Source organism: Chelonia mydas, chromosome 8, assembly GCF_015237465.2.
Source record: "Chelonia mydas isolate rCheMyd1 chromosome 8, rCheMyd1.pri.v2, whole genome shotgun sequence".
NCBI lineage: Eukaryota > Metazoa > Chordata > Testudines > Cheloniidae > Chelonia > Chelonia mydas.
The window spans coordinates 51,355,439-51,383,306 of record NC_057854.1 but is presented as its reverse complement, the minus strand read 5'-3'; the positions used below and the strand labels follow the sequence as shown (position 1 = coordinate 51,383,306).

Sequence of the window (27,868 nt, the reverse complement as noted above, 5' to 3'; positions counted from 1 at the left end):
GTGAGGCAGCAGAAGGAGCAGGCCCCTGGGATGAAGAGGTCACCAAGTGGTGGGGGGAATGGAGCTCCTGGTCCACATGCTCCCGTACCTGTGGGGGAGGAGTGATGTCCCGGGAGAGGCACTGCTTGCGGCAAAGGTAAGCAATGGAGCAGCACCAGCTAACGCCAGACTCATGGACACTCATGAAACCTTTACCGATAAGGTGCCCAGATGCTGGATGCACCCAGTGGAGGGGAGCAGGAGGCAACACCCAGGGCAGAGTGTCTCTCCTTTCCTGCGGAGCCTTTCACATGCCCTGAATGATTCCAAGCTCTAGAAAGCAGAACTGACATTTCTGTGTTTGCCAAAAGCCACCAGATATTTGACATGGCAGGAAAAACTGGATATTTATGGATCTGGAACAGAACTGCAGCCGGACGCTTAACAGGCTCCTCTGCCCGCTACAGCCCACCTGCAGCCAGCCTCAGCTTTTCTTACTAGCTGCAGGGAGGGGTGACCCAAAGTGCATCCTTCTCCCTCCCGCATCCCTCTCATGGAGATCCTCTGCCTTCCGAGTAGTGCAGTGGTATTAGCTCTGTATCTGAAACATTTCAAATTCTAGTGTGGTGACCCCCATTTTGGTCACAACTGGGGACTGAGCAGAAACCCTCCAGAGCTAAAAGCATGAGCTTCTACTGCTGGAGGTGAAAGGTGCTTGGAGCTGTAATAAACTCACATCCTCTTTGACGCAGGCACAAAGGAGGACTCATGGGTTACACTAGGCAACTGTGCTCTGCAACGTACATATCTTGGAGTAACGAAGCATGCTGGGCCGGGGAGCTGGGCCACTTTTCGTGTCTTCTTTTTCGCTTTGCACCTGGCTGATGTAGAGGACAGGGTATATTTCACATGTGGTGTACGTAGCTCAGAAAGCGGGTAGAAAAGTAAAGAGCCCTGCTTTGACATCCAGCGGGCCTGTGACATGTGCATAATTTACACTGATTTGGTAATTCTGTAGGGACCATCTTCAGCCCTGGCATAAGCAGGTGCAACTCATGTTGGCCTACGGGTGAGTTGCACCCACTTACAGGTGAGGGCATGGGCAATGGTGGGACTTAGGTAGCTGCCTTTATCTCACATCCCCCTGTCAGTTGCTTTTGTTGCTATGCCCCCCATCTCCCTGCTACGTGCCTTCAGCAGGTAAGCTACGCTTGCTTGGCAAACCCACCACGGCAATGCCAGTTACACTATTGTGCTAGAGCCACTTACACTGACCTACCCTCCATATGCAACTTACTCTGGTGCTTCTGACACTGCCCAGTTAATCCCAGAGCATTGGGCCCAGGCACGTCTCTGGGACTTCCTCCTCTTTTTCATTGTGTGGACCTCTCCAGGGCCAGCTCTAGGATTTTGGCCTCCCCAAACAAAAAAATTTTTGGCCGCCCCCGCTTTTTTTTCGCGCCGCCCCAGCTCCACCCCTTCCCAACCCGTTCCCCAAATCCCCAGCCCCGCCTCCTCCCCGGGGCGTGCCGCATTTCCGCCCCCCATTGCTTCCTGTGGCTCCCCCCGGCCCTAGCTCACCTCCGCTCCGCCTGCTTCCCTGAACATGCTGCCACTCCGCTTCTCTCCCCCCTCAGGCGAGCGAGAGGCAGCGTGTTCAGGGGAGCAGGTGGAGCGGAGGTGAGTGAGGGTGGGGGGGAGCGCAGGAAGTAATGGGGCGGGGTAGAGGAACCGCTCCCCGCCCCAGCTCGCCTCCACTCCACCACCGCCGCCTCCCCCGAGCGTGCCGCCGCTCGGCTTCCCCTTCCTCCCTCGCCCCCTTCCAGGCTTGTGGCACGAAACAGCTCAGGGGAGCAGGCAGAGGCGAGCTGGGGTGGCGGGGGCACATTTCTAGGGGCACCATGGCCGGCGCTGGAATGCTGCCCCTAGAAATGTGCCGCCCCAAGCACCTGCTTGCTTGGCTGGTGCCTAGAGCCGGCCATGGCCCTCTCTCGCTCAGATCCCCTCCTGCTCCCTCCATTCATTCCCTCACGTCACAGCAGCTGATCGCCTGTGGCACTTGCCAGTGAACACCTGCTGCTCTCTCTCAGCCAGACTATATTGCTAGCGCCTGTCAAATCTGCCACTGAGGGCGGTGAGGGCGGCGCAGGGGACTGGAGCGGAAGCCCCTACCTCCACTAAAGAGATGAATGAGACCCCTGGAGAGGCATCTCTTTAACCTGCTAATGAGACTCCCTGGATGCTAATGAGAGCTGGCATCTGAGAGTGCAGAGCGCTCACTGTGCCTGCCCCTCTCCTCTGCTCCTTTCCATTCTGCATGAATGCACTTCTAAGCAGAGGAAGCCCAGGCACGGCCTCCTCCCTCTTCCCTTCCTTCAAAAGGAAAAAAAAAAAAAAACCCTTCTTTTATGTGGGTTGGCTAGCTGCATAATTAGGATCCGGATGTGCAGAGGTGCCTTCCGTCTGGAGATGGCCATGATTCTCAGATAACTTCACCACTAACAAGACATGCCAGTGTCTGTGTCCCCCCTCTGCCCGGTGAGCACAGACACTGCCATCATAGGAGAAAGATGGGGAAAAGAAATGGGAAAGGGGGCCTGAGTGCCCCCAGAGTGTTCCCTGTGCCTTCCTAGCTAGGGCTCTGTGTCCTCCAGGCCTGATCCAAAGCCCAGTGAGTCCTTCCACTGACTTCAATGGGCTTTGGAACCGGCCCTCTGTAATTCCACAGCCAGGGAATTTGCTGCAGAATCTACCCCTCACTGCAGGGTTTTGCTCCAGAATTCAAGCTTGCATTTAAAAACAAAAATATAGAAAGCTTTCTGCAGCTGCAAAGAAAACCTTCCAAGCCTCAGCCAAGTGTACACAGTGCTGTGATATCTGCCTGAGTCTGCAGACAGCCTGAAATAATGCTGCCCTGTTTCATCCCAAGGGGATGATAACTGTGAAGTCTCAGGCTGCACACTTTGTTTCCAGCATTGTTTAACACTTTCACTGCTGACGCTCTGCAGAGGGAGCCAATATGCTTATTCCATGGTCTCAAACTGTGCCCCCAGCTACCAAAAGATTGTCCCCTTCTCAAGTGTCAAGAACTCCAGCTCCCCCCGACAATGTCCGCTGCAGACCAGGACGAAGGCACATTGGTAGTGCTGTGTTGGGAAACTTGCACAGCATTTGGATTATTTTGCCATCACAAGCACCAAATTCACGCAGCCATTTCTAGGTAACTGCCGTGCAACAGATTGTGCCATCACCGCACAATGGCCCAGTGAATCCTGAAACTGACCAACTTGGTCACAGTGCTTCTGATTCATTAGCGTCTGTTAGGAGCATAGGATTTGCTCAGGAAAAGAGCCGAGTGTTGCTCTTTCTAGTGGGGTATCCTGTCTCTGGCAGTGGCTAAAACTGAAGGCAAAAAAACCAAAACAACCCACAGGGTGTACCACTGTACGGTGTTATCCCTGCAGGAAGAATTTCCTGCTATGCCCTGACAGGTGAGATTTGTCAACCCTATCATTATTTTAGCAAATACAGTTAGCAGTCATCAGGCGACCTACCTAATCTATTCCATGCATTCTTAACCTGGGAGGTGCAAGCAGGTCTCAGAGGATTGCAAATGTGGCACCCATTGTTTTAGTTGACACACAGGCTTGAACCAAGGACATCCCGTGTTAAAAGCATAAGATGCCACAGCTTGAGGTAGGATCAGACCTCTATAGCAAGGGCTCTAACAGCTCCATATCCTCTGTAGATCAGGCACGGAGGGGTACCTGTAACACTCACCAGTGGCTTATACAAACACCCTCTCTTTCTTTATGGCTAGATGGGGGAGGAGCCCGGCATCTTTTTGCTCCAGTAATGTGGCACAGCTGGCACTGTAGGTAGCAACGTGCTATATAGAACAATGAGTTTCACATAGCTTTTGCCCAGACTCTTCCCAGGCCCCTCTATTTCTTTGCCATCCGGAGTAGGCTCAATACATTGGTGGTTGGCTTCCAAAAGCATCCTGCCACTCAATCTGCCCAGCAGGGACTGGGTGGTGGTTGCACACACAGACAAGTCTGTACCAAGCCCTTACAAGGTATGTCTACACAGCAACAAAAAGCTCACTGCTGGCCCATGCCGGCTGGCAGAACTCAGGGGAAGGGGTTGTTTCATTCAGTGCAGGCTTCCAGGATCAGGCTGGAGCTGAGTTCTGGGACCCTCCCACCTTGCAGGGTCCTAGAACCTAGGCTCCCAGAACCCAGGCTCCTGCCCAAGTCCAGATGTCTACATGGCAGTGAAACAGCTCCTCAGCCCAAGCCCTGCAAGCCTGAGTTGGCTGACACAGGTCAGCTGTGGGTGTCTAATTGTTGTGTTGACATACCCAAGGTGACAAGTGTCTGGGTCAGTCCAATCGCTGGTGCTACGGAATTCCACTCTTTTTAAAATGCCAGTCATGGTGTTTGACTTGCTTGTTATTTGCCATCTGGGTGTTTTTGCTACAGTGCCGTGGGACTCGGGTTATCTGTTTTGTGCGAAATTCCGCTGCTGCGTATTTCTTTGCAGTTCTGACACGACCAAAAAATTGCAACAGTTCCCTCCAGCCAAAATAAACTAAAATTGTGTGGGGTTGATTGTAACGTTTGGATAAAATTCATACATTTTGTTCTGATTTAGACTTTATCATATACAATATTTAAAAATGGAAGCCGTCATTTTGAAACAGAAAATGGAAACATTACATTGCAAAAAGGTCAAAGTAGTCCCTCTGGACTTTATTGGACTGCTCCAGTCCCATTTTTTTCTAAACAACATTTTGTTGAAGTCAACACATTTCCACAAAACATGGCGGTATTGACAAAATGGCATTATCCGATGGAAGAACGTTGTGTGTGAAATGTTTCAAACAGCTCTAATGATTATTATTGCCAGTAATCATGTTTGTGTACAGTAGTACACAGAGATCACTAGAGTCAGGGCTCCACTGGGCTAGGAGCTGTACATACACCTAGTAAGAGACTGTTCCTGCCCCAAAGAGCTTACAGTCTGAACAGGCAGGAGAGGAAAGTGAGGGGAAGTGATTTGCCCAGCATCATACAGCAGGTCAGTGGTGGAGTCAGGAATAGAACCCAGGGCTCTTGAGTTCTAAATGAGTAGGCTATGCACTGGATCACACTGTCTGTCACAGCCCTGGTAAAGAGCTCCTGTCAAACACTCACCACTGTAGCCTGATTGTTTAATGGTGGCAGTAACTAACATCCTCCCGACCCGCGCTTGTAACTCACATTGCCCAGGGATTAGAAGATGCAGCATTGCAAGCAGCTGGTGCATGTGAAGCAGTGATTTCTCAATTAAAACCAGGAGTACTGATTAACCAGGTTCGGTTTATGAATATGAAGTCAGCTCCCCTGCTGCCTCAAAGCATGAGTCACCGGATCCGATGCTACTGTTGATTCAACTTTAGGTACCTTTAATATTACAACACCAAGCTGTTGTGTTTGGGTCCCATGCACTGATCCGTGTGCTTTTAAACATCCCTTGGTCTGGGTAGGCTCCAGCCTCTCTCTCTCACTTTGGCTTCTGACACATTTCCTGAGCACAGACTCTCTGTTAGCCACTCATGGAAGTGTGACCAGTGGGCCCCCAGGACCAGTGCTGACCTCCCAAGATATCCAAGTTGCTTAAGCATATCCCTTCCCAGAGCTTTAACCTTGCGACCACTCTGGTTTACTGTTTACCTCTTCAGAGACAAATGATAGCACGTAACTCAGAATAAAACACCTATACATCCTTCCCTGCCTCGGTGTCCTCACCGCTTTTGAGCAGTCGTTGGGCCTAAGTCAAACTCTTTTAAGGAGTCTAGGATCCTTCTTCTCCTCTTTCCCTCCTGCACAAGGCTTCTCCTGTCTCTCCTGCTTCTGGTCTCATCTCCCTCTCCCCAAAATGGCTAGCAGCGACCTCACTTCGCTTTCATAACTTCCAGTCTCCTTTGTCAGTCTGCTTCATCAGGTGAGCAAAGTCCCCCACCACGCAGGGGTGAAAGTAAGTCAAGTGACTTACCGGTATGCTGGGGCCACCTCTGGCCCCTAGAAAGGGAGGGGCTGAGGGGGTCAGAGCCAGCCCCAGCCCAACCTGTAAGATAAGTGTGCCCCCCTCCTTCTCCCCTTCCCCACCGGGGTAGCAGCAGCAGCCCAGGGCTCCCGGGGCTATTTAAAGGGCCCAGGGCTCCCCTGCTTCTACTGCCCTGGTCCTTTAATTAGCCACTGGAGCCCTGGGGAAGCGGCAGGGCTCCAGCGGCTATTTAAAGGACTGGGGCGGCAGAGGCAGCTGGAGCCCCGGCCCTTTAAATAGCCCCTGGAGCTCCCACTACCCCAGGGCTCTGAGGGCTATTTAAAGGGCCTGTGGCTCCCCTGCTTCTACCGCCCCGGTCCTTTAAATAGCCCCTGGAGCCCTGAAGTAGCAGCGGCGGGGGTCCGGTAGCTATTTAAAGGGCCAGGGCAGTAGAAGCAGGGGAGCCCCAGGCCCTTTAAATAGCTGCCAGAGCCCCGCAGTTGCTACCCCAGGGCTCCAGCAGCGGGGCTCTGGAGGCAATTTAAAGGGCCTGGGACTCCAGCCACTGCTGGGAGCCCCCGGCCCTTTAAATTGCCCCCTGGGGAAGCCGGGCTGCCCCAGTACAGTGCACCGGCTCTTGCAGGTACGCCGTACCGGGGCATACCGGCTTACTTTCACCTCTGCCACCAGGTGATGCATAGCTTAGTGACCAACCCACCTGGGCAGCCTGGTTCTTCTGTGTGGCAGGAAACTCTTTGTCCAAGGGGGCTCCCATGTGAATAGAGGACTAGCAAGGTTTAATGACCTGCCATTGTTAACCCTGTGCCACTAGCCCTTGGGATTTCATCCTAAAATGAAGGTAAAAGACAAAACAGAAGGCAAACAAGGCCCACATTCAATATGGAGTCCGCAGTCTGATAGAGGTACACATAGTGTCCCCACTATCAAACAGAATTCATAAGTTGTACATAGACCCCCAAACTGTCACACTGTTTCATCAGTCGTTCTACCTGGACAGAGAGAGAGAAAACGGCATAGCCTGGAGGAAGGTGGCAGTGCTCTGATGCTGCCATTCCGACCAATGTAATATCCCCGCTGCTATCGCTAAGTGAGAGCATCCCACCCTAAAACTGGGGCCCTTGGAAATACATTTTTTACACACTGTTACATAGGCTGTGTGTGACAACCTGGATGCAAAACCAGCTGTTCTAATACACACTCCTGTAAAATTACTGCCTGACTTCTGCGTCTCTTTTCTAAGCTACAGGCCACAACTGTCCTACAGCCTCTGTGTTTTAGCACCTCATAGTCCTCCAAACCACTGGTCACTCCTCCCAGAGCTATTTGAGCATAAGCTTTTGTGAGCTACAGCTCACTTCATCGGATGCTCCTCCCACAGCGTAGTTCTTCTCTGCCTTTCAGACTCCACCTATCCCAGGGAACAAACAGCACCATGTGTGGGGGCCAATCCAAGCACTACCAGCTGTGCCAGCAACAGGTAAGAACCTCTCCCAGGGCTACCCATTTACTCCGAGGGGAATGACATGGCCTCAGTGGGTGCTCACAGGGTTGTTGTGCTGGCGCAAGCCTACTAGTTGTGCCTGAGATTTGGTACGGCAATGACAAGCAGATTAAGGGTCTGAGCGGGACAGACACGGTCACCCCAGAATTGAGACAGTCACAGGTGTGACTACAGCTCTCTGTTTTAGGGATAAGAACAAGGCTAATGCTGAGAGCAGCAGCAATCTTGATTCAGTGCCACTAGCCCCGGTGAAATACTGATGGGCATTTCATTAATATTAATACATCAATAAGAAGAATACTTAGCTCCTTCCAGTCATAGATCTCAGAATGCTTTACAAAGGAAGTCAGTATCCCCATTTTACAGATGGGGAAACCGAGGCACAGATAAGGCAGTGACTTGCCCAAGGTCAGCCAGCAAAGCAGTGGCAGAGGCAGGAACTGAATCCAAGCCTCCTGAGGCCCAGTCCACTGCCCTATCCACTAGGGGAATCAGCAAGGAGTAAAACTGCCACAGCAACCCTCATCTGAGTGCTTTACAATTATCTCCATTTTACAGAGGAGAAAAGTGACTTGCCAAAGCTCCTAGAGCAAGCCAGTGGCAGAGGGGAATGGAACTGAGGAGTCCTGACTCTCAGCCTCTACTCTGTCCATTAGATCCACTAGCCCCTTCTGTAACATCCAAGTGTCTGCCCACAGCTCTGAGATGAGAAGGGCCTGCAGGCTGTACTAACTTCACATGGACCTTTCTTGCATTGCTCTACCAGTGGATCCTAGCCTTGACCTAAGGGGCCACGCTGCTCTGGAACGAGAGAGGAATTCCAATCCCTTGGAAGTTTTCCCTTTCTGTAGTGGGCTGGTTTTGATCTAGGAGGCTAATGTTAGCTTTGCTTTCTCTGCAGCCTTGCCCAGCCAACATGGCCAGCTTCAAACAACAGCAGTGCGCCACCTTCAATGCTAAGGCCTTTGGGAAGCACTATTACCACTGGACACCTCTCTACCCAGGTCTGTCCATGGCTGACCAGCTCAGCATGAGAGATGGGGACGAAAAGTACCTGGGGAAACCTGGTCAATGGGGGTAGGAGAAGGAGAGTTTCCTTTGGGTGTGGGTGGGTAGGTGCGTAAGCTTTCCACGTCTCTGGGCCAAGGCGCTCCCCTGGGTAGCTGTAAACCAGGGACCTAAAGGAGAAGACTGTCTCACTGTTGGTCCTGGAGCCATCCTGTGCCCCCGCTGCTCTGCCCATTGCCATCTCACCTCTCTCCCTTCAGATGATTACACGAGTATCTCCAACAAGCCTTGTGACCTCCAGTGCACCACCAGGAGTGGAGAGAGACAGCTGATGGCCCGAGCACAGGACGGCACATCCTGCAAAGACAGGACGTACCAGGGGGTCTGCATCAATGGCAAGTGTGAGGTGAGGCACTGGGAGGAAGGGCTGTGTATCGGGGGCTGAAGGCTTTGTTTTAAATCATTTTCCTCAAGCACCACAAGTATGGGCAGTAAAGTGAAACTGAACAGCTGCTATAGGGTTCCTGTAAATGTCACATTAATAATGCCTGTGTAGAATGGAGGAGTCAGGTTTGGGCTGGGGAGATCATTATGTGCAGCCATGTACTTGCATGAGGAGCATACATTCTCCCTTGAGCCTGGAGAAAAGCAGCAGCCTTGGTTTGTTTTTGAAGGAGCACCCAGCAGTGCAAGAAGTTTTAATCTGTTAGTGAAAGCCCTCTTGCGATGCAATGGTACTTAAACCTCAAGACTCCATAGGACAGTGATTTGGCGGCTTGGCATTGCTGCTGCTGGATGTGCTGCCTCCTGGAGACGGTCATTGCCAAAATGACATTGCCCCACTAAAAACAGCTGCCTGCTGGCTCAGCAAGGCCATTCTTGGATGCATCCCCTTCCAGGGGAAGGACATTCCAAACCAATGTCCCAGCAAGGTGGGTCGGTTAAACATAGGTGCAGTATGAGCTAAAACAGCCCTTCACCCCACCTCAGAGTTCTTACTTCTGTGTGCCCAAGACATGTAAACTCTCACTCTAGGGATCTCCCCCAGTTTAGAATCTCACTTACCCAGTAGGTCTGTTGCGGACACCCCTTGCTCCAGAGTAGGATTGAAGACCTCTCTGGTAATGTTGTCTTTTCTTCTGTATTTCTTGCAGCCGGTTGGGTGCGATGGGAGTCTCTACTCATCCCGGACGATGGACAGATGCAGGGTGTGCGGAGGGGATGGCAGCACTTGCTACCGGGTCTCAGGAAGCTTCCGAAAGGGGATCTCACAGTTAGGTACACCCTGTTAAGTGATGCCCATCAAATAATTTCACATGTTGCTTCTTGCTAACATGGACTGCCAACTAGGGCAGAGTCTGAACATCCCAGCTGAAGGAGCTGAATAATACCTTGCCTTTCTTTCCCCATGTAAACCAAAATGATGGTATTTTGTCTGTTCAGCTTAATCAGCAGAGGAAACTGGTTTGGTTCGCTGTATGGTTAGTTAGTGAGGTTTTCCTCCATCACTTTATGATGTGAAGTGGCAGGGGGTCCTATTTATATCTATTGATCTCAGCATCTTGCCCACGCCCGATGATGTTAGGAGTTCAATGCGCTTTCTTTTATCTCTGCTCTGAGTTGATTTTGCGCTTGGATGTTAATCTTGTACGAGGAAGGTCACTACATTTGTAAATGTGTGCTGCTGTTCTTGGTGACAGCAATCGTTCTCCTATATTCTCCAGGCCGATGGGCTGCAGAGGAGGTAAGTGTTCTCTGAAACGTGGTCCTCTCTCAGGCCCTACAACTCCCCTCACTTCTACCCCTCTCCATACTCCCACTCTTCCCTCCTCACAGAATGATGGGATTGCTGATTGGTAGAGCAGCACTGTGATGCGCTGATAACCAGAGAATATTGATTGTAGGACATTCTGGGACACCTACTACTCTACTTTATGGTAATTCCACTAGACTGCAGCACCCTCTACTGGATACAGCCCTGTTGTAACTGCACCCAGTGCTCTTCACAGCTCTGGTGGTTCGTTCTCCTTTTCTGTGGGAAGAGGAAAAAGTTGAATCAGGAATGTTTTTTGTTTGGTGGTTTTCCTTTCCCAGGAACAACTGCCAGCTCTGAATAAACCCAACTCCAAAATGCACTTCATTGCTTTTAAATGTGACCCGCAGAGGATTGGGTTTATGCCCGTTTGTGCTGCTTTAGAATGGATAAAGAAGGCCTGAAACAGTTTTCAAAAATAAGTATTACTTTCTGGGTTTGGGTTTTTTGAAATATCAGGATCGTCACATCTGGTACTCTGCGGGGTCTTGGGGACTCTGAGATTTGTATGGTGAGCTCTCACATGTTAACTGAAGGGGCAAGGTAGAACAAGGTGGGGGAGGTAATATCTTTTTTTGGACCAACTTCTGTTGGTAAGAGAGACAAGCTTTTGACCTTACACAGAGCTCTTCTTCAGGTCTGGGAAACTTAATTAGGTCATGTCTACAACTGGCACCGCTGTAAGATCTCTCATGTAGCCGCTCTGTGCCGACGGGCGAGAGCTCTCCACTTGACATAAATAAACCACCTCCAATGAGCGGCGGTAGCTATGTTGGTGGGAGAAGCTGTGCACATAAGCTCTTATGCTGGCAAAAGTTATGTCACTCAGGGGGGTGGTTTTTTCACACCCCTGAGTGACATAAGCCAACATAAGTGGTAGTGTAAACATAGCCTTAGAGTGTATCAGCTAAATACAAGTGGAACAGATTGTTTAGCATAAGTAGTTAACACATATTTCAAGGGGCCCTTCAAGATGAAGTGGCCTGGTAACATCTCTCCAGTCATTGGGAGGAAAGGAAGGGGGGAAGGGTAAGCAACTGTGGGGGTTGTTAGAGTGTTGTAATAAGCCATAGATCCATTGTCTCTATTGGGCGAGGTGGACGCAGGCAGTTGATTATTAACAAAAGTGCGTCTTAGATATTTGAGTTCAAAAAGTGTTAACAATAACAGCAAACCAAAACAGAGGCCAAAAAAATGTGTCTAAAACTCTCTTCCCCACACAATTGCTCATCTTGTATTTGTTGTTATTTTTACTATTTAGATTGCAGTAGCAAAGATGCTGCTGCTGCCGATAGAGTGAGACGTATACACTCTTTTGTGATTCCAGCATTTCACTAGGTCTCCCGTCACCATAGAGTTTTGCATGGTAGAGAAGACCCACATTTCTAATGTCAAATACAATCTGATAAAAACCTTCTTTACCCAGCATTAAAAAATTGGCTTGTGCATTTGCTTGTTGTTTTCCCCTCCCTTTGCAGGTCACCTTTCACTCTCCAAGGGGAAACTATCAGGTTGAGACGATGAGATCTGCAGCCCTTGATCTCTAGGTTGCTAGTTCAGATCCAACCTTGGGCAGTACTTGGGCCTTTATCTTTTTGGGCTTGTGGCTCTACTGGGTGGGATGACTCCCTCATGCGCCCAAAACTAATACTTTCTTCCTGCCTCAGAGTTTGAGTCGGGACTCAGATGAACTCCTGAGGTCTGCAGCAGCTCAACCTCAACAGACCAGGCAGGGATTTTTTTTTAATAATGAATCCTTGACTGCAAACAAACACACACACACACAAAGAGGGAGCTGGGACAAGACCCCTTCTCCTGGAGCTTAAAGAGTAATTCTTCGGTGTGCCCTGTGCGGCAGGGCATCATCCCCCTCCTGCATGGACACAGAGCCAGCTTGCTGCCGCTGACTACTCCCGTTGAAACATAACAAAAGCCCATCAACCACTCCCAGGCTTTCCAACCCCTAATGTTCAGAAAATCATGAGATTGGCTTTAAAATCCTGGGATTATGTAAAAATCATAGATTTTATTTGCCTTCTGCTTTTTGAGCCTTTAGGATGCACCAGGCTCACATGTTGAAGCTTTCTCCACAGCCACAAGGGCTAGAAACTTACTTTTTCTTTAAGAATGAAGGCAGAACTCATCCCATCTCCACTTGACTCTAGGAGCTGGGGCGTTAAGGACAACAACAATATCATGAGACTCATGACAAAACCATGAGTTGGCAGCTCTGCAATGCCCTCACTGAGCCACCTGTGAGGCTGGAGCAGCCTGAGTCTCTCTCCCGCGTTGGGTTTCCCAACCTTTTGTTCTGTTCCCACTCCCCAGGCTATGTGTTCATCACGAACATCCCTGCCGGCGCCACGGACATTCTCATCATCGAGCGCCGGAAGACTGAAAACATCCTGGGTAAGCCACAGAAAAGCACGCAGCGGATAGCACGTCACCACGGCCAGAAGTGGGGCATGGGCTGTGCTCCTGGGAATGGTGCGGAGAGGACAGGCCCCGACAGCAAAGGAAGGCAGGAGCAAAAGCTTAAGGGGAGCCTGCAGGAGGCCCTGTGCATGACCACAGCCAGGCTGGAGCGGGTAAAGTCACACCGGAGCAGGGAAGGTGCTGGGGAGCAGCTTTAAATGGGTGTGAGCCCCACAGAAATGGGCAGATCTGGACACAGGAATCCCCAGCACCTTGCTGCATTGACTCCTGCACTGCCATTTCTGACCCTCTCAGAGAGGAGGGTGCTGGCGACTGTGGGGGGAGCCAAAGGCAGCGTGGCTCCTGAGTGAGTGGGAAGCAGCAGGGCGGGGCCAGCACACCGGGCAGCTGAACCAGGATTCTCGGGGTGTCCACCTGACTTCCCTGCACCCCCTCTGGCAGCACCGAGGGATTCCTCTAGAACCCTTGCCCCGTCCCTTAGGTGCTAACCAGGGCTGGCTCTACAGTTTTTGCCGCCCCAAGCAGTGAAAAAAAACTGCTGCCATGGACGGCAAAAGGAAGAAGCTGCCGCCGAATTGCCACCGCGGCCGGTGAAGCTGCTGCCCCTTTCGAACTGCCGCCCCAAGCTCCTGCTTGGGACGCTGGGGCCAGCCCTGGTGACAACTGTACCCCTCTGGCAGGTGTTTCCGTAGGAGGGAAGGATACAGGCTTTAGGAAATAAAGGATGGACAAGACCATCTATGATCCTCTCTCACCTGGAACGATCCGTTAGGGGTCACACGCTCCTTTGTGTTGGATCTTTGCTTTCTGCATGGGCTGGGTCGCAGCTGACGTGTTATTCTTGGTGCTTTCAGAAAGCAAAGGGCTGAGAGATCTAGCTGGAATAAGGCTGTTAGGGGACCACAGATACCCTGACCAGCCCTGCCTCCATTGTAATTCACTTGACTAAAGCCAGGCTCACACTGTAACACTGGATCCAAACAGCCCTGAATTTGTGGGGTGAGGGTTAGAAAGCAAGCTCTGGGTCAGAATTGTGGGTTTCTCCCGACTTTTGAGCTAAATAAATCCAGCTCTCTGGAGGTGAAATTTCTCTATATTTAGCCGCTGTGCCATTGAACCACCAATTTTTCTTTAATATTGCACGTTCAATTCTGCCTCACACGTTGCCATGGTTCCAGGGATCTGGACTAGAAATGTGACGTACTGTAGTGTGAGCTCAGCCCACCCTCAACTTGGTATCCCGTCCCTCAGGGCACCGACACACGGAGCCCAAGACAGTGTCTCCCCCTGGGTGATTTTCCTTGGCCAAGGAGTACTTCTCCATACAAGTCAGCATGGGCTGCTGTTGGCCTCTTTTCCTTGAAGTCTGCTTGGAGTTAAGTCTCCTGTCCCTCTCCTCTGATTGCAGCACTGGCGGATGAATCTGGGCGCTTCTTCTTCAATGGGAACTCGGCCATTGACAATCCCCAGAACTTCCGTGTGGCTGGCACGGTGTTCAAGTACCGCCGCCCTTCCAACCTGCACGCGGATGGCCTGGAGTACGTCATTGCCCAGGGCCCCACCAATCAGTCTCTGAATGCCATGGTATGTATGGAGCTAAAGATTTGGGTGCTTCCCTGGTGGTCTGCTTTCCGAGCCCCAAGACCACAGGTGCCCTGCAGGCAAGGGAATTTTGAGCTTTCCCACGCCTGGGGCTCCTGCCTCATTCCCTGTAGCAATGCCTTCTGGGAGAGATTGGCTGTGCCATTCCTGGGCGGTCCTGCCCGGCCATCATGGGTACACCATCTCTTCTGCGTTCATCACAAAGCACTTACTCTCCAGGTCAGGCTTCAGGGTGTGGGTCACGTGTTTCTGATCCAATAGACATGAGACATGCAAATGAGCTCACAGGGTTTTTGTTTTCTCCCCAGTACTATAACTTCAATGGGAAAATGCCCCATATAACGTATGACTATACTGTGCCACACATGCCCTCGCCAGCTCTCCGAACAGCTGCCCCTGCCCTCAAGGCGCCTCTCTACCTTCATCTACCGGACTCCAGCCCCAAACATCCAGCCCCAGTCCCAGCAGATTCTGGGGTTGTGCGTGATTTCAATACCACTTGGCTCTCTCTCTCCCCGGACGATGTCAGCGACCGGTTCCCACCTGGAGAAGAGAATGGAGACCTGAGCTTCAACAGTCAGGACTTCTTCCAGAGTAACTCCACTGCTCAGGCTGGGCCCTGGGGCTGGGAACAGAGGGAAGAGGAAGAAGAGAAGTTTGGCTTCCGGATCAGAGAAGTTTACCATGCAAAAGGAGCGGGCGAGGAGGCAGAGGAGGAGGAGGCGGCGGTAGTAGGTGGAGAAACAGATTTGGGTTTGTTTGTTTTCTTGGCTACCTCATGGTTGGGCAACTGAGGTGCTTGTTAAGGGTGGGACTTACAGAAACACTCAGCATTGGCCCACCTCTGCTGTCATCGAAGCCAGTGGGCGCTGTACCAGCTGGGTGGATGGGGGAGGTGGTGAACCAGAGGGGGAACCAGAGGTGGTGAACCAGAGCCTCTGTGGGCTCATTAACGCCCCTGCATTTTCATTTAGCCTCCAGCTTAAACCAGATTTCCATCAGCACAGCCATGCCCTTCAGCGTGATGAGGCCCGAGATGCCGGAGAGCGGTGGGATCGGGGCAGCCAGGCTCCAGCTCTTCAGGAGATTGTGTCACCAGGACCCACAAAATGCTGCCTTTTGCAGGGAACTGCAGTACCTGGCTGCCAAGCTAGGCTGGAAGAACTCAACTGCAGGGCTGTGGAGAGAGCTGGTGGCTGGATGGCCAGAAGGGCTGCACAAAGGGCCTGCCAATACGAACTTGCTGGAGAGCACGAAGGCAGAGGCTTATGCAGCGAGCCAGGAGAAGGCAGCTAACTACAGTGTGATTACAAGCATTCAGAACCCCGTGCTGGGTTCCAACTCAAGCCTCCACTCTGGCCTCGGGAATAGCCACCTGGCAGAACCCCTTCAAGCCCCTGGCCCTGAAAGGTGAGATGCCGCCAGGTTCCTGAGGGAAGACAGGAGGCTGGTTATCCTGGGAGGATTGATCATCCCATTCCCATGGTAGCTTTAGGGTTAGAATCATAGAATCATAGAATAACAGAGTTGGAAGGGACCTCTGGAGGCCATCTAGTCCAACCCCCTGCCCAGAGCAGGACCAATCCCAACTAAATCATCCCAGCCAGGGCTTTGTCAAGCCTGACCTTAAACACTTCTAAGGAAGGGGATTCCACTACCTCCCTAGGTAACACATTCCAGTGTTTCACCACCCTCCTAGTGAAAAAGTTTTTCCTAATATCCAACCTAAATCTTCCCCACTGCAACTTGAGACCATTACTCCTTGTCCTGTCATCTGCTATCACTGAGAATAGTCTAGATCCATCCTCTTTGGATCCACCCTTCAGGTAGTTAAAAGCAGCTATCAAATTCTCCACTTGGTTCTCCACTTGGGTTTCCCCTCTCTGACTCCTCTGTTATTGTGGTGATGGGGAAGGTGGGACAAAGTCAGCAGCCTGTGCCAGTCCATCTCAGACTCCCAGAACACGTTCCATAGTGCCTCTGCTCCTCCAAAGGGGCTTGGTCACCTCCTATGTGATCCCTCACTCACCAATGTGATCCACCAGCCGTAGGAAATCTTCTCATGCAACCTGATACACGCAAGCCTGCAGGGAAGCAGTAAGAAAAAGAAGCAGAGCCACTGGGGTCCCTCTCCATCTCCTGGAGTACCCGAGGAAGGCTTTCACTATCTGTCGCTCATTGCATCCCAAACTAAGCTCATTCCTGCTCCTCTCTCTGCAGCAACGAATTTGATGTGAGCCCCCTGGACCATGATGACATCAGCCTGGCCGACATGTACCGGTGGAAGGTCTCCGCCTATGCTCCCTGCAGCTCCACATGCACTTCAGGTAGGTTTGGTCTGGGAGACTGGATGGCTTTGCAGGACTGGGAATGAAATGTAGAGCCCTTCACCTGAAGGTCCCCAGGTATAGTCCAGCCCAGCAACCAGAAGCTATTATTATTTGAAAGTGGTTTGGTGGCCTCTGTGAAATAACTTGGTGTCCTCAAGCCAGTTTCTAGTGGAGTAGTGTCCACATCCCAAAAGCCCCTGCACCGGTTGGCACTAGGTCACACCCCTATGGGCAATCTCAGCTGCTGGGAATGGCAAGTGAGCTCTCCTTCCCCTGTCTGGGGCAGGGCGGAGGCGCATGGCTAGGGCAGGGTGGCGAAAGCTTGCACTGCTGCTGCCTGTGCTGTCCTTCGTGCATGGGTCAACAGAGGAATCCCTTCTCCAGGGCCGGCAAGTGCCTTTCACCAGCACTAAATCCTCTTCAAATGCAAATGAAGGATCCAGCTACACCATGAACAAGGGTTAACATTTACACACAGGCACGGCTCCTGTACCTCAGCCGAAGGTGCATGGGAGGGAGCTGCAGGGGAAGAACCTGGGCATGTAGTATGTGATCTTATGGGTCACGGGGGCTCCTGTTTCACTGAGGATCTATATAATTACCCTAACTGGGAGGTGGGTGAATGTTTCTGTGCTTGGGCTGAGCCTTTTAAAACTTGTAATAAGCCATCGAGAAGAACCTGAGCCCAGCTGAATAGTAGGTTCACACTTGGAAATGGTGACTTCCCTTGATGTGAATAGCTCCAAGCTGGGCTCCAAGTCTTGCCAGTTGGTTTCATGTTGGTGGGGTGACTGGAGGGGCTGAAGTATATTTGGTGGGGAAAGGGAGCTGGTACATACAAGACCTGTTAGTCTGCAGAGGACCTCTTGACACGTCTGAAGCTCCTGGAGAGTGGTGTCAGAGTGAGCATAGATACTTCAGAGGATGGGAGCTTTATTTAAGTTTCAGCATCCTTTTGCCTGAATGAAGTGAGACTAGGAGTAAAGGTCCTGGGAAGAGGTGGGTGGAAAGCAACCCATCAGCAGCATCGGGCTGTCTTTGGCACTGGTAAACTATGCTGTGGAGTGTTCAGTTCTGGTCTTGGCTGCTGTCCTGCTGGCCTCATCACGTGGGGCTTGAGCTTTGCAGTTCTCTTCTGGATAATGATCCTGTTGAATATTTGTGGTTTTGCCCTGGCACTAGACTCTCAGACACATAGGCACCATGTAATAGATGGAGCGAGTAGTGGTTTGTTGGAGAGTAGGCACTAAGAGAGATTCATGGTGCCCAGCAGGCATCAGCACCTCCTATGCCATGTGTGTCCGGTACGATGGAGTGGAAGTAGGGGAAGCGTATTGTGATGCCCTGACCCGCCCAGAACCCACTCATGAGTTCTGCACAGGGAGAGAATGCCAACCCAGGTGAGTGACGATATTCAAGCCTTGGCCCCCTCTCAGCAAGACACCCCATCAGCCAAGGATACAGCCACAGATGGGCCTGCACAGCAGCAAACCGAGCTAGGTGGGACCTGGCAAAGACTGCACAGGCAGAATAATGCATGGGAAGCCAACAACCAACAGAGAAGGAGGTGCCCAATGCACACCCATGGTTTCGGGTGGGTTTGTACCTAGCACGGCTCGGCCATGCTTCCGCTGCTGCTAGTTAGATTCGTACTAGCTCTAGGAGAACCAGTGTGAGTATGTGCACACGAGCAGGGGGATCACCCCTAGCTCGCAGTGCAGACAGAACCTAAATCAGGGGAAGAGAAAGGGAGAAAGCATGAGAGAGAAGAGGGGTGGGCGTAGGTGGGATTTCTGTGTCCTGTAGCTGATCCCACTCAATAACTCTGACGCTGGGTGTCACTTAGCACCCACAATGCAGAGTATTGGAAAGAGGTGGGTAGGGTCTGTCATTTTTTGGTGGCCATCTTGATACAGCAGAGTGAGGAATGACCCCGGAGATGCTTAGACCATGGGTTTGCGTCAGCTCAGGTTGTTGGGCTGGGTTACATTGCTTTACAGCAGACTGGAATATCCACCGCTGTCTATTTAAAGGTGGCCTAACATGTTGTGCAAGTCAGGATAAAAACCCCCAGGACATAGGCAGGGCCAGATGCATTGGGTGTAATTTACAAGCTGGGGGCTAGACAGAGCAATTCAACAACCTGCCCTGAGGAAGGGGTGGCCCACAGCTGCACTGCCCCAGGAACCCCAGAGACTGAGTGGTACCTCTGTCGCGTTGCCTCCCTGCCCCTCTCCCACCTTACTCTGATGGGGGAATAAATTACTCCACCCCCTTTTCATGGAGCAACTCACTCCCCCCAGGCACTCGTGCACCTACTCTGACTGGTGGATGCAGAACCAGGGCTCCCCCCACGCCCCATCCTTCTCCCCCGCTCTCACCCAGTTGCTCACAGTGGGTGAGTAGCCCCTGCGCTCCCCACTAGAGTCAGTCACAGTCTGAGCAAGGGATTAAGGCCCTTACTCCCCTGCTGACTCAGACAAACACTGTGACCACCCAGCCCTCTGCGTATGGGGATCACGCTGCTCCTGGAAATACGCTGCCACCTCTGCGCTGGAAAGGGACAGCCTTGGAACAGCACACAGCAGCCCTGTGCAACAGAATAAGGCACAGAGAAAAGGACAGAGTACCCAGTTGAAAGACCTCAGTAATGCTAGGCAGCAGGGCAGTTGGACACTGGGGACACAGGTATTAACCTTCTTACGCTTGTGAAAGGGCCATGGAGTGAAGTTTTTAAGGCCCACATGCAATCAGGCCTCTGTGCTGCATGTGGGAGACCAATGAGCAACTGGTAGTTAATTACAGGGGGATAATTGTCCTACAGAGTTATCACTTTAATTGGAGACACATGCGCACTGGGCAGTCCCATGTACTCAGGAAGATGAAAGGAGCCCACCAGTGACCTGTGTCAGATACCCCCTGTCTCTGATGTCTGTGGCCCTCAGCATGCCTTGTTCTGACCTCTGCTTTGTCTTCTCTCCCCTTGCGAACCCACCTGGAGGTGGGAGACCAGTCGCTGGAGCGAGTGCTCCAGGACCTGTGGGGAGGGCTACCAGTACCGGACTGTGCGCTGTTGGAAGATGCTGGCTCCAGGCTTCGACAGCTCCGTTTACGATGAGCTGTGTGAGTCTGCTGGGCTGGCCAGGCCAATGGAGAGGAAAGCGTGCAAGAACAAGGCGTGTGGGCCCCAGTGGGAGCTCTCCGAGTGGTCGGAGGTATGGAGTGCAGTGGCCTACCCCATGTGTCAGGGTTAGACTGGGGAGTGGCCCATGACCAGAGGAAAACTGACCTCAGCAGTAGACTCGTTCCTACGTGTCGTGCTGAGGAGGTCTCTGGGTAGTTTGAAGCACAGTAATTAGGCATCACAGGGAAGCTAGCATTGTTCTTGCCCATCTTTTTCCTGTTCTAACACAGTCCAGGGGAGTCTACTACCCCTTCTGCTATCTTGTATAATAATTTGCATTTTTATAGGATCATCCCTGTGAGGATCTCAGTGAATTTAGCCACAGAGCACCCCTGTGAGACTAACCTCCCCCTACCACCATTTTACAGCTCAGGAAACTGAGGCACTAAGAAGCTAAGCCCCACACTTTCAGAAGAGGTCACTGATTTTGGGTGGCCAACTCAACACGCCTTGTAGGTCTGGTTTTCAGATGTGCCAGACCCCTGCATTTCCGGTTTGCTGGTGGGAGCTGAATGCACTCAGCGGCTCTGAAAATCCAGCCCAAGGTGACTCATGCTGGGCACCCAAAACTTGGGGGCATTTGGGTGAAGTGACTTGCCTGTAGCCACCCAGCAGCAGAGCTGGGACTAGAACTCTGGTATCGTGATTCCCCCGCCACTGCTTTAGCCACAGGACCAGCCTTCCCCTCTGCACCAGCACTCACCTCAGTCTAGGGAAGAAAAATGTACCTTTTCCCTCTCCCCCCACCCAATCTCTTGTCCCCTTACTGACGCAGTCTGGTCTCTTGTGCTATAGTGCTCTGCTCGATGCAGCAGTCAGGGGATGATGAAGAGGGAGGTACGCTGCTCAGTAGAGCCAGGCCTCTGCAATGAGGCCCTGAAGCCTGTCAGTGAGAAGGAGTGCACAGGCCCACCCTGTGACCGGCGCTGGATTGCCTCTGACTGGGGACCGGTGAGTCCAGGCCGGCTGCTTTTCCTCTTTCCCTGACCTGTTCGAGGTTTGAGGTCTTGGGTGAAGAAATGCAGTAGCCCAGGCCTGAATGGAGGTGGAGATGGAATCCACCCCACCCCCCGTTAGAGTGGATTGTGGGACCACACACACCCAGAGCAGATTACGGGGCCGATTACGGGATTATCGCCCACACAGACAGTTTACATTATACGCAAACAAACGGTTGAGTTGTTTTTGCTCAGACTTTTAACAAACATTCCCCTCCAGGCACAGATGGAGCCTGGAAAAGGTCAGCTCAAAAGTTTGGGACCGTTATGAGTGCCTGAAAACGAGGAAGCTACTGCGTCTCCTGAGTTAAGGAGGCAGTTGTGAGGCCATCAGCCCTTAACCGCGGCATGTCATCATCAGAGTTAGGACCAGCACTCTGGTCTCCTGCCTCCCACTCCCATACTCTGGCCACTCAACCATGCTCCCTCCCCTCCTGCCAGTGCTGTTCAGTGACTGGCACGTTGACATGCCCTTTATTTCTCCAAGTGCTCAGGTTCGTGCGGCAAGGGGCGGATGAGCCGCTTTGTCGTGTGTCGCAACCTGGAGGGGAAGGTGATCTCGGACTCCCAGTGCGATCCTGCTGCCAAGCCTCTGGCTGTCTACCCCTGTGGGGACAAGAACTGCCCTGCACACTGGGTGGAGCAGGAATGGGACCAGGTAAGCCTGGAGTGGCCTCACTTCGACCTGCCTGCTGTCTGGAGGGGCTGACTCCAGGCATCCGGCCTGCTTGGGGGGGGGGGGGAAGGGGTACATGGGCCTTGGGTAGCCAACATGTGTGTTCTACAAGCACAGGGGACCTGTGTGTCAGTGCTGAGGGGCTGGGAGGAGGCAATGAAGTAGGGGTGAGCCTCGGGGAGGGAGAGCGTTTGGGGCCCAGGGAGGGATCAAAGCACAAACCCTGGGGAAGCCGAGAAGCCAGGGGAACGGTCCCTGGGGGGGAGACGGGGGCGCTGTCTCCTGGGGGGAGACGGCTGGGGGCAGGAGCAGCACACAGGAGTGGGGAACATAATGAAGCAGTGCCTGATGGGACTCACCCTCTGCTGCAGGACAGGCGGCTCCTGAGGCGGAGCTCGGCTCCGCTCCCCACCCAAAGCCTGGCTCACCGCGGCGGGGGCAGGTTCCTCAGCTCCCTGGGGCTGGTTAGCTCCTTCAGGCTCTTCTCACTGCCATGGCCCTCCTGCTCCCTGGAGCGGATCTCATCATCCTGCCCGCACCTGGGACAGCCTGCCATAGCAGAGGCTGGAGGAGGGAGGAGGCCATCATTGGTCAGGCTGAGTTGGGGCCGGTCTCTTCAGGCCAGACGCCCCATTGGGTGCCTGGGGCTCCCAGCTTTACTGCCAGAGCTGCCGCGGGTTGGGCAGCGACAGCCCCTGCGCTGGTGCTGGAGCTATGCCGTCCCGGGCGGGGTTAGCAGAACCGCCTGCCAGCTGGCTCTTTCCCGCCCGAGGCGGCTCAGGAGGTTCCCGAAGCAGGGAGGGGAGTCACAAACGCCACTCCCCACAGCTGCCGCTCCGCAATGGCTTGACAAATGCTGGCTTTCCCAGAGCTCCCATCAGAGGGCAGGGACTCTGCTCCTCCGCTCTAGCCTGGTGGCTCTTGCAGATCCAAGATCTAAACAAGGCCCTGAAGTTCAGTCCCGTTACGCACACTGCAGTAAGAGTGGAGAGCACTGGAGAGGGGCCCAGCCAAACCCCAGGACCCATAGGCTGTCTGAAAGCAGGGCCATCAAGATCACTGTGCAGCAGGCATCTCCTGAAGCATTCACTAAGAGCCAGTGAAAGCACACGGCAGTGTGAGAATCTCTCAGGACCAGGAGCAGATGAGCCGTAGCTGCCTCTGCCTCCTCCGCTTCGACTTGAGGTCTAGAGTGGTCAGATTGAAACCCGGGCCATCGGTCATGGGGGGCAGGTTGCCTAGCAGGGATGAATGTGGGCACAACTGGAGATCGGGGGCGGGGGAGAAAGGGGGTAGTCTGGGCCTAGGGAGAGGGTAACTGCTAGGGGCTGGGTTCCAGCCACACTATTCCTTCCAGCACATCCTAGCTGCCAGCCACCCTCCCCAGCCAGCCACACTCTGCCAGCCCCCTTCATGGCCTGTCTACACCACGGCTACTGCCAGTGTCAGAGCAGTACAAAGGCTCCAGCGAATACGATTGCTTTGTGCCACCGATTTTCCAAATGGCCAGTGATAGCATAGACCCAGCCTCAGCCCAGGCGCTGCTCTGTGCTGCCTGCCAGCTTCAGCCTTGCAATAGCTTGTTTTAGGTGGCATCCCAGATAATGCAAACCAGGACACTTTGGCATTTGGTTTCCCCATACAGCACGGAGCTAACATGGCTTTACAGGTTTCAGAGTAACAGCCGTGTTAGTCTGTATTCGCAAAAAGAAAAGGAGTACTTGTGGCACCTTAGAGACTAACCAATTTATTTGAGCATGAGCCAGCCGATGAAGTGAGCTGTAGCTCACGAAAGCTCATGCTCAAATAAATTGGTTAGTCTCTAAGGTGCCAAAAGTACTCCTTCTCATGGCTTTACAGTGAACTCAGGAGGGACCACAGAGATGCCCTGGGGCCTAGCAGAACCAGCCAGACCCCAAGCACTTTTAAGCTGGGGCGGCGATATGAAGCAGGGAAACCACTTGATAATTCTACATTTCAAGCGCTAGGTGCCTAGGGTCCCACCATCCCTGGCTAAAGAGTGTTCTCCCTTTGTCTGAGCAGCCTGCTTAAACCCACCTCCTGGTTAGTGCTGAGGGCTTGAGGCCCCACCCTCTGGGCTTGATGGGTGTAATAAGCTGGGGCTGTTTTATTTCCCTAGGCCATGGCAGTCCATTACCCCCTTTGCCTGCTGTGCAATTTGCACACCCCAGTGCAGCTGGGTTTACAAGCTCTGTTTCTCCAAGTGCCAGGGCCCGTGAACTCAGTCTGAGCGCTTTTCTTCTCTCATGTCCCCTTCCGGGGTTGAGCGGGCCTTGGTGATCAAGTCTAGCTGGAAGGTGATTAAGATGGAATACAATCCAGCTCCCTGCCCTCCAGCTGTGCTCGCGCTGCATGGCGAGGGCGGGGGGAGTGAAAAGCGGGGCAAGCACAGAGGTGGCAGTCACGCTGGCAGAGGCAGCTGGGAACATGCAAAGGGCGCAGAACAGAGCTGGACTCTTGCTACTGCATGACTGAGTACGTAAGAGCTGTCTTACAAGCTAAAGCGTGTCAGTAGAGCCCCGCGTCACGCTGCACCGGCATGGCGCCCGTTACAACTAAGCCTGCCTTGTGTTCCTTCAGTCCCGATCCAGGAGTGTGAAATATGTCTCTCACCAAGACTGATATATTAATGCACTGTAATATCCAGCTCTTACATGGCATCTGGGTACAACTACATCCCTAAAGGCTAAGTCTACACACTGACCTAGGGGTGTGACTCCCAGCGCACGTACACATACGTGCAGTAGACAGCAGTGCTGCCATGGTAGCGTGGGCTTGCTGCCCCGAGTACAGATCGGCCTGAAGGCTGGGGGTGTGTACCTGGGGCAGCCTGCCTGCACCACCGCTGCCTGTACTACTGCGGCTACACGGCTACTTTTAGCCTGGTAGCTCAGATGCTCTTCTGTGTCTAAGGACCTCAACGCCAGTTACAGACACTAGCATCCAACGTCTCTAAGGTATTGAGGCTGCTAACTTTCATTGGCAGCAGCGGCTGGGTCAGTAGCAGCACAAAAGTTAAGTGACTTGTTCAAGACTGCACTGTGAACTGCTCTGAGCAGGAATCCCCCTGCTGGAAGGCCGGCGCGTCTACCAGCCTGAGCCCCATGCCTGGGGCGTAGCAGTCCTTAGCAGCCGTGAATGAGCTGGCTTCCTTTTCGCTTTTCCAGTGTGACGCCAGCTGCGGCCGGGGGGTGAAGACCAGGAGCGTGCTGTGTGCCGGCCTGGAGAACGGCGTGTACAGGGAGTATCCAGAAAAGCGCTGCAATGCCTCCCAGAAACCGGAGGTGCAGGCGGCCTGTTTCAAGAGGCCTTGCTCTACGTGGTTCACGACCTCCTGGTCTCAGGTAGGGAGCGAGAGGGAGGGGGTGGGCATTGAAGGAGCTGGCAGGAAAATGGGAATGACACATGCCAAGGGCGAAAGGGGTGATGGGCCTACACTCCAGGGAGCTGCAGAGGAAGACTCAGTTGCCAAGGGAGCCAGGAGAATTGCTACTTTCGTGTTGTGCCTGTGGCATAGTTAAGTCTGAATGGAACCACCAAACCGGCTCCTTTCAGGAGCTAGCAGGAGAGGAGAGGGCTGGACATGCTCACATCCCCGAGTCTCTGAGTACAGACCTAGCAGGAGTAGGGACACCAATTACCTGTGTGCTGGGTAATGGTGACTATCTTGGTGCCCGTCTCCCTTGGGCGTCATGCCCCATAGAGTAGAATGCACACCCCTACCCTCCAGGAGCCAACTTTCTTCACGCCTTTCAACTGAATTTAATTGGTGTGTTAAGTGCTAGCGAAAAGTGCCAGACTGACAGCCCCAGGGATGTGCGGCCAAACAGGATTCCCAAAGGGCTGCAACAAAGCAGACTTCCTCCACAGCCCACGCATATGCCCCAGCCCTGCCTTGCAGGGATAAGAAGGGAGCTCAATTTCTGAAACTGTTCTGTGCTTGGCATCTCTGTTGAGTCCTCCCACCAGGGGAGCTGATGAGCAAGCACGGTATGGCAGGAGGTATTTTGCAATGCATGCACCTAAGCAATGGGTGGTAGATGGAAGCCATCACACTTATTACCCATAGGCCACCAACGGGTTGTTAGCTGGTAGCCAGTTTCAGTCCCCACGTGCCCTGGTGGATTTGAACAAGTTGCGTATGGTGCAGGGAAAGGGTCCATCACCAGTCCCCCCTGCAGCCTTATTTGTTACTAACTCTAAATTCTAACCTCCTCCGCAGCCCTTTGAGCGCTGGTGGTCTGAAGGTCTTAGACTCTCTGCCCCCGAGCATGGGCCAGGTCTCCAGGCGCTGTGCAGACATGCATAGCACTGGGAATGCTGGATATGCTAGTTAATGAGGCCAACCTGTTTATTCAGCTTGTACAACTCTCAGCATGGCTTGGGGGACATTTCTGAGCTGCTAGCTCTTATGCAGAGAGCCAGCCAGAAGCAGAAGAGCAAGCATCTTGGGACCAGTCAGTAATAGGCATAGGGAAATACAGAAAGAGGACAGTAGTTTTCCCCCAAGGCCCATTAGGTGAGAGGCTGGCTGGGGACTCACTGTGGGGTGAAGTGGGAACTCCCTCAGTGAATATCCCCTGTCTTGGGGGGGCCAAGAGGAGTGATTGGGGGGGTGATAGGCACCAGGCTCACAGCCCGCTTCTCCTCTCTCTTGCTTCCGACAGTGCAGTAAGACGTGTGGTGCCGGCCTGCGGCTCCGAGAGGTGAAGTGCTACCAGGGAGATGCCCTGGGACAGGGCTGCGACCCAGCTTCCAAACCCGATGCCAAGCAGACGTGCCAGCTCCAGGTGTGCCCCACGGAGGCACCAGGTAAAGGGGGGGCGCTCTTGAGGTGGCAGTTCAGGCTTGGGGGCAAGCCTTTGCTTTAACCGCTGCTGTGGATGCTTTCGCTCCCCAGATGAAGACTGTGAAGACAAAACGACAGCCAACTGCGTGCTGGTGCTGAAGGTGAAGCTGTGCTCCCATTGGTACTACAGGAAGGCCTGCTGCCGGTCATGTAGGAGTAAGGCGCCCTGATGGCTGCCACACCACGCTTGCCTTCCAAGACCAAGGGGCAAGATCCCCTTAGAAACAGACTCCACCATAAACCCTTTTTCTATGACAGAAGCCATTCCGCCTGGAGTGCTCTGTCACGGAGCCAGTCCCTGTAGAACATCCTGCTCAGCTAGGAAGGATTCCTTGGGCACACGTAGCAACAACAGTCCCCTCTTCACCTATAGGATTTTATAGAGAGACCAGCAATTCCTACAAAGCAACCAGAGCCTGGGTAGTGTGGGAGGTTGGTCCCTGCCATCCATCACCAAGGAGCCGCTCCTCTTCCCCACCACACTGCTAATTCATGGCCCTACTCCTGCTGGGTGTGTACCCAGAGCTTCAGGGACGTGAGCAAGGAGTTCCATCAAGAGGTGGCCGAGCGTGTACCACAGCCGGCAGCAGCTAGACCAGCTGCTGTACCCTCCAGCCAGAAGGTCAATTTTCAAACAAAAGAGTCCATTTGACAGTAAAGCAATAACCCATCCATTTGTATTTTCTGCATGTGTGTTCGGGCATGGACGGGGGGCAGGGCTGGAATGGATGGGAGGGCGCATGTGCCCCAAGACCGCTTCCAGCGCAGCACCGTGTAAAACCTGCCCGGCCCCGATCAAAGAAGAGAGACTGCCCGCTTTACAGTTCAAAGTCCTCATTTATTTCTGACATTCACTCTGTATTCACAGCTGAGCAACAACGATATAGACCACCATGTAGAAAAGTCTGACTTCCCTGTTCCTTCCCTCACCCCTTAGCAGGGCTGGATCTACATTTTGGGCTCCCACTTGAGTTTTGTAGCTCTCACTTTTGTACTTATTCACATGTTCCAGCACACATGCAAAATGTGTTTGGGATTTCATGAGTGATGGGGGTCTTCAGCTGGGGTATACTACCAATCTCATACTGGGGTACACTTGGCCTAGCTCAGGGCCACATCAGCCTGCTAGAAGCCTAAGGGTCACATTTAATGTGCGTACAATGGAGCAAACGACAGCTATCTTCCCTTTTAACAGAGGTGTGACCCACAGAGCCTACAGCCTGTCATATAATGCACAACCTTGATCCCAGCAACCTTCACTGGGAAGAGACAGCATTGCATGCCGGGACCGTTAGTCTCCGTGGGCTGTCCCTTCATATTAAAGAGGCAGAGCTTTGTGCTCTGTTTAGCTCATGGGCTGCACTTTGACCACCACAGGTCGCGTGGGGTTAAGTTCAGGCTGGAGGGCTAGCTAAAGCAG

General features: G+C 52.9%; 1 protein-coding gene across 2 annotated transcripts; it reads left to right on the top strand.

Annotated features, from left to right (window-relative positions):
- On the top strand, positions 1–27,276 carry LOC102943419 (ADAMTS-like protein 2). Of its 2 annotated transcripts, XM_043521159.1 has the most exons (17): positions 1–136; positions 7,432–7,507; positions 8,433–8,535; positions 8,800–8,945; positions 9,694–9,817; positions 12,681–12,761; positions 14,197–14,372; positions 14,699–15,143; positions 15,365–15,800; positions 16,611–16,717; positions 17,994–18,120; positions 19,722–19,935; positions 20,700–20,855; positions 21,390–21,560; positions 24,767–24,943; positions 26,267–26,411; positions 26,500–27,276. In XM_043521159.1, the coding sequence occupies exons 1-17, from the start codon at positions 105–107 to the stop codon at positions 26,616–26,618; spliced, it is 2,835 nt and encodes a 944-aa protein (XP_043377094.1). In that variant the 5' UTR covers positions 1–104; the 3' UTR covers positions 26,619–27,276. The 2 variants fall into 2 exon arrangements, with proteins under 2 accessions (XP_043377094.1, XP_043377095.1); XM_043521160.1 differs by lacking the exons at positions 1–136; positions 7,432–7,507; positions 8,433–8,535 and having other exon boundaries at positions 8,807–8,945; positions 9,694–9,812.
- Positions 27,277–27,868: the final 592 nt, after the last annotated feature.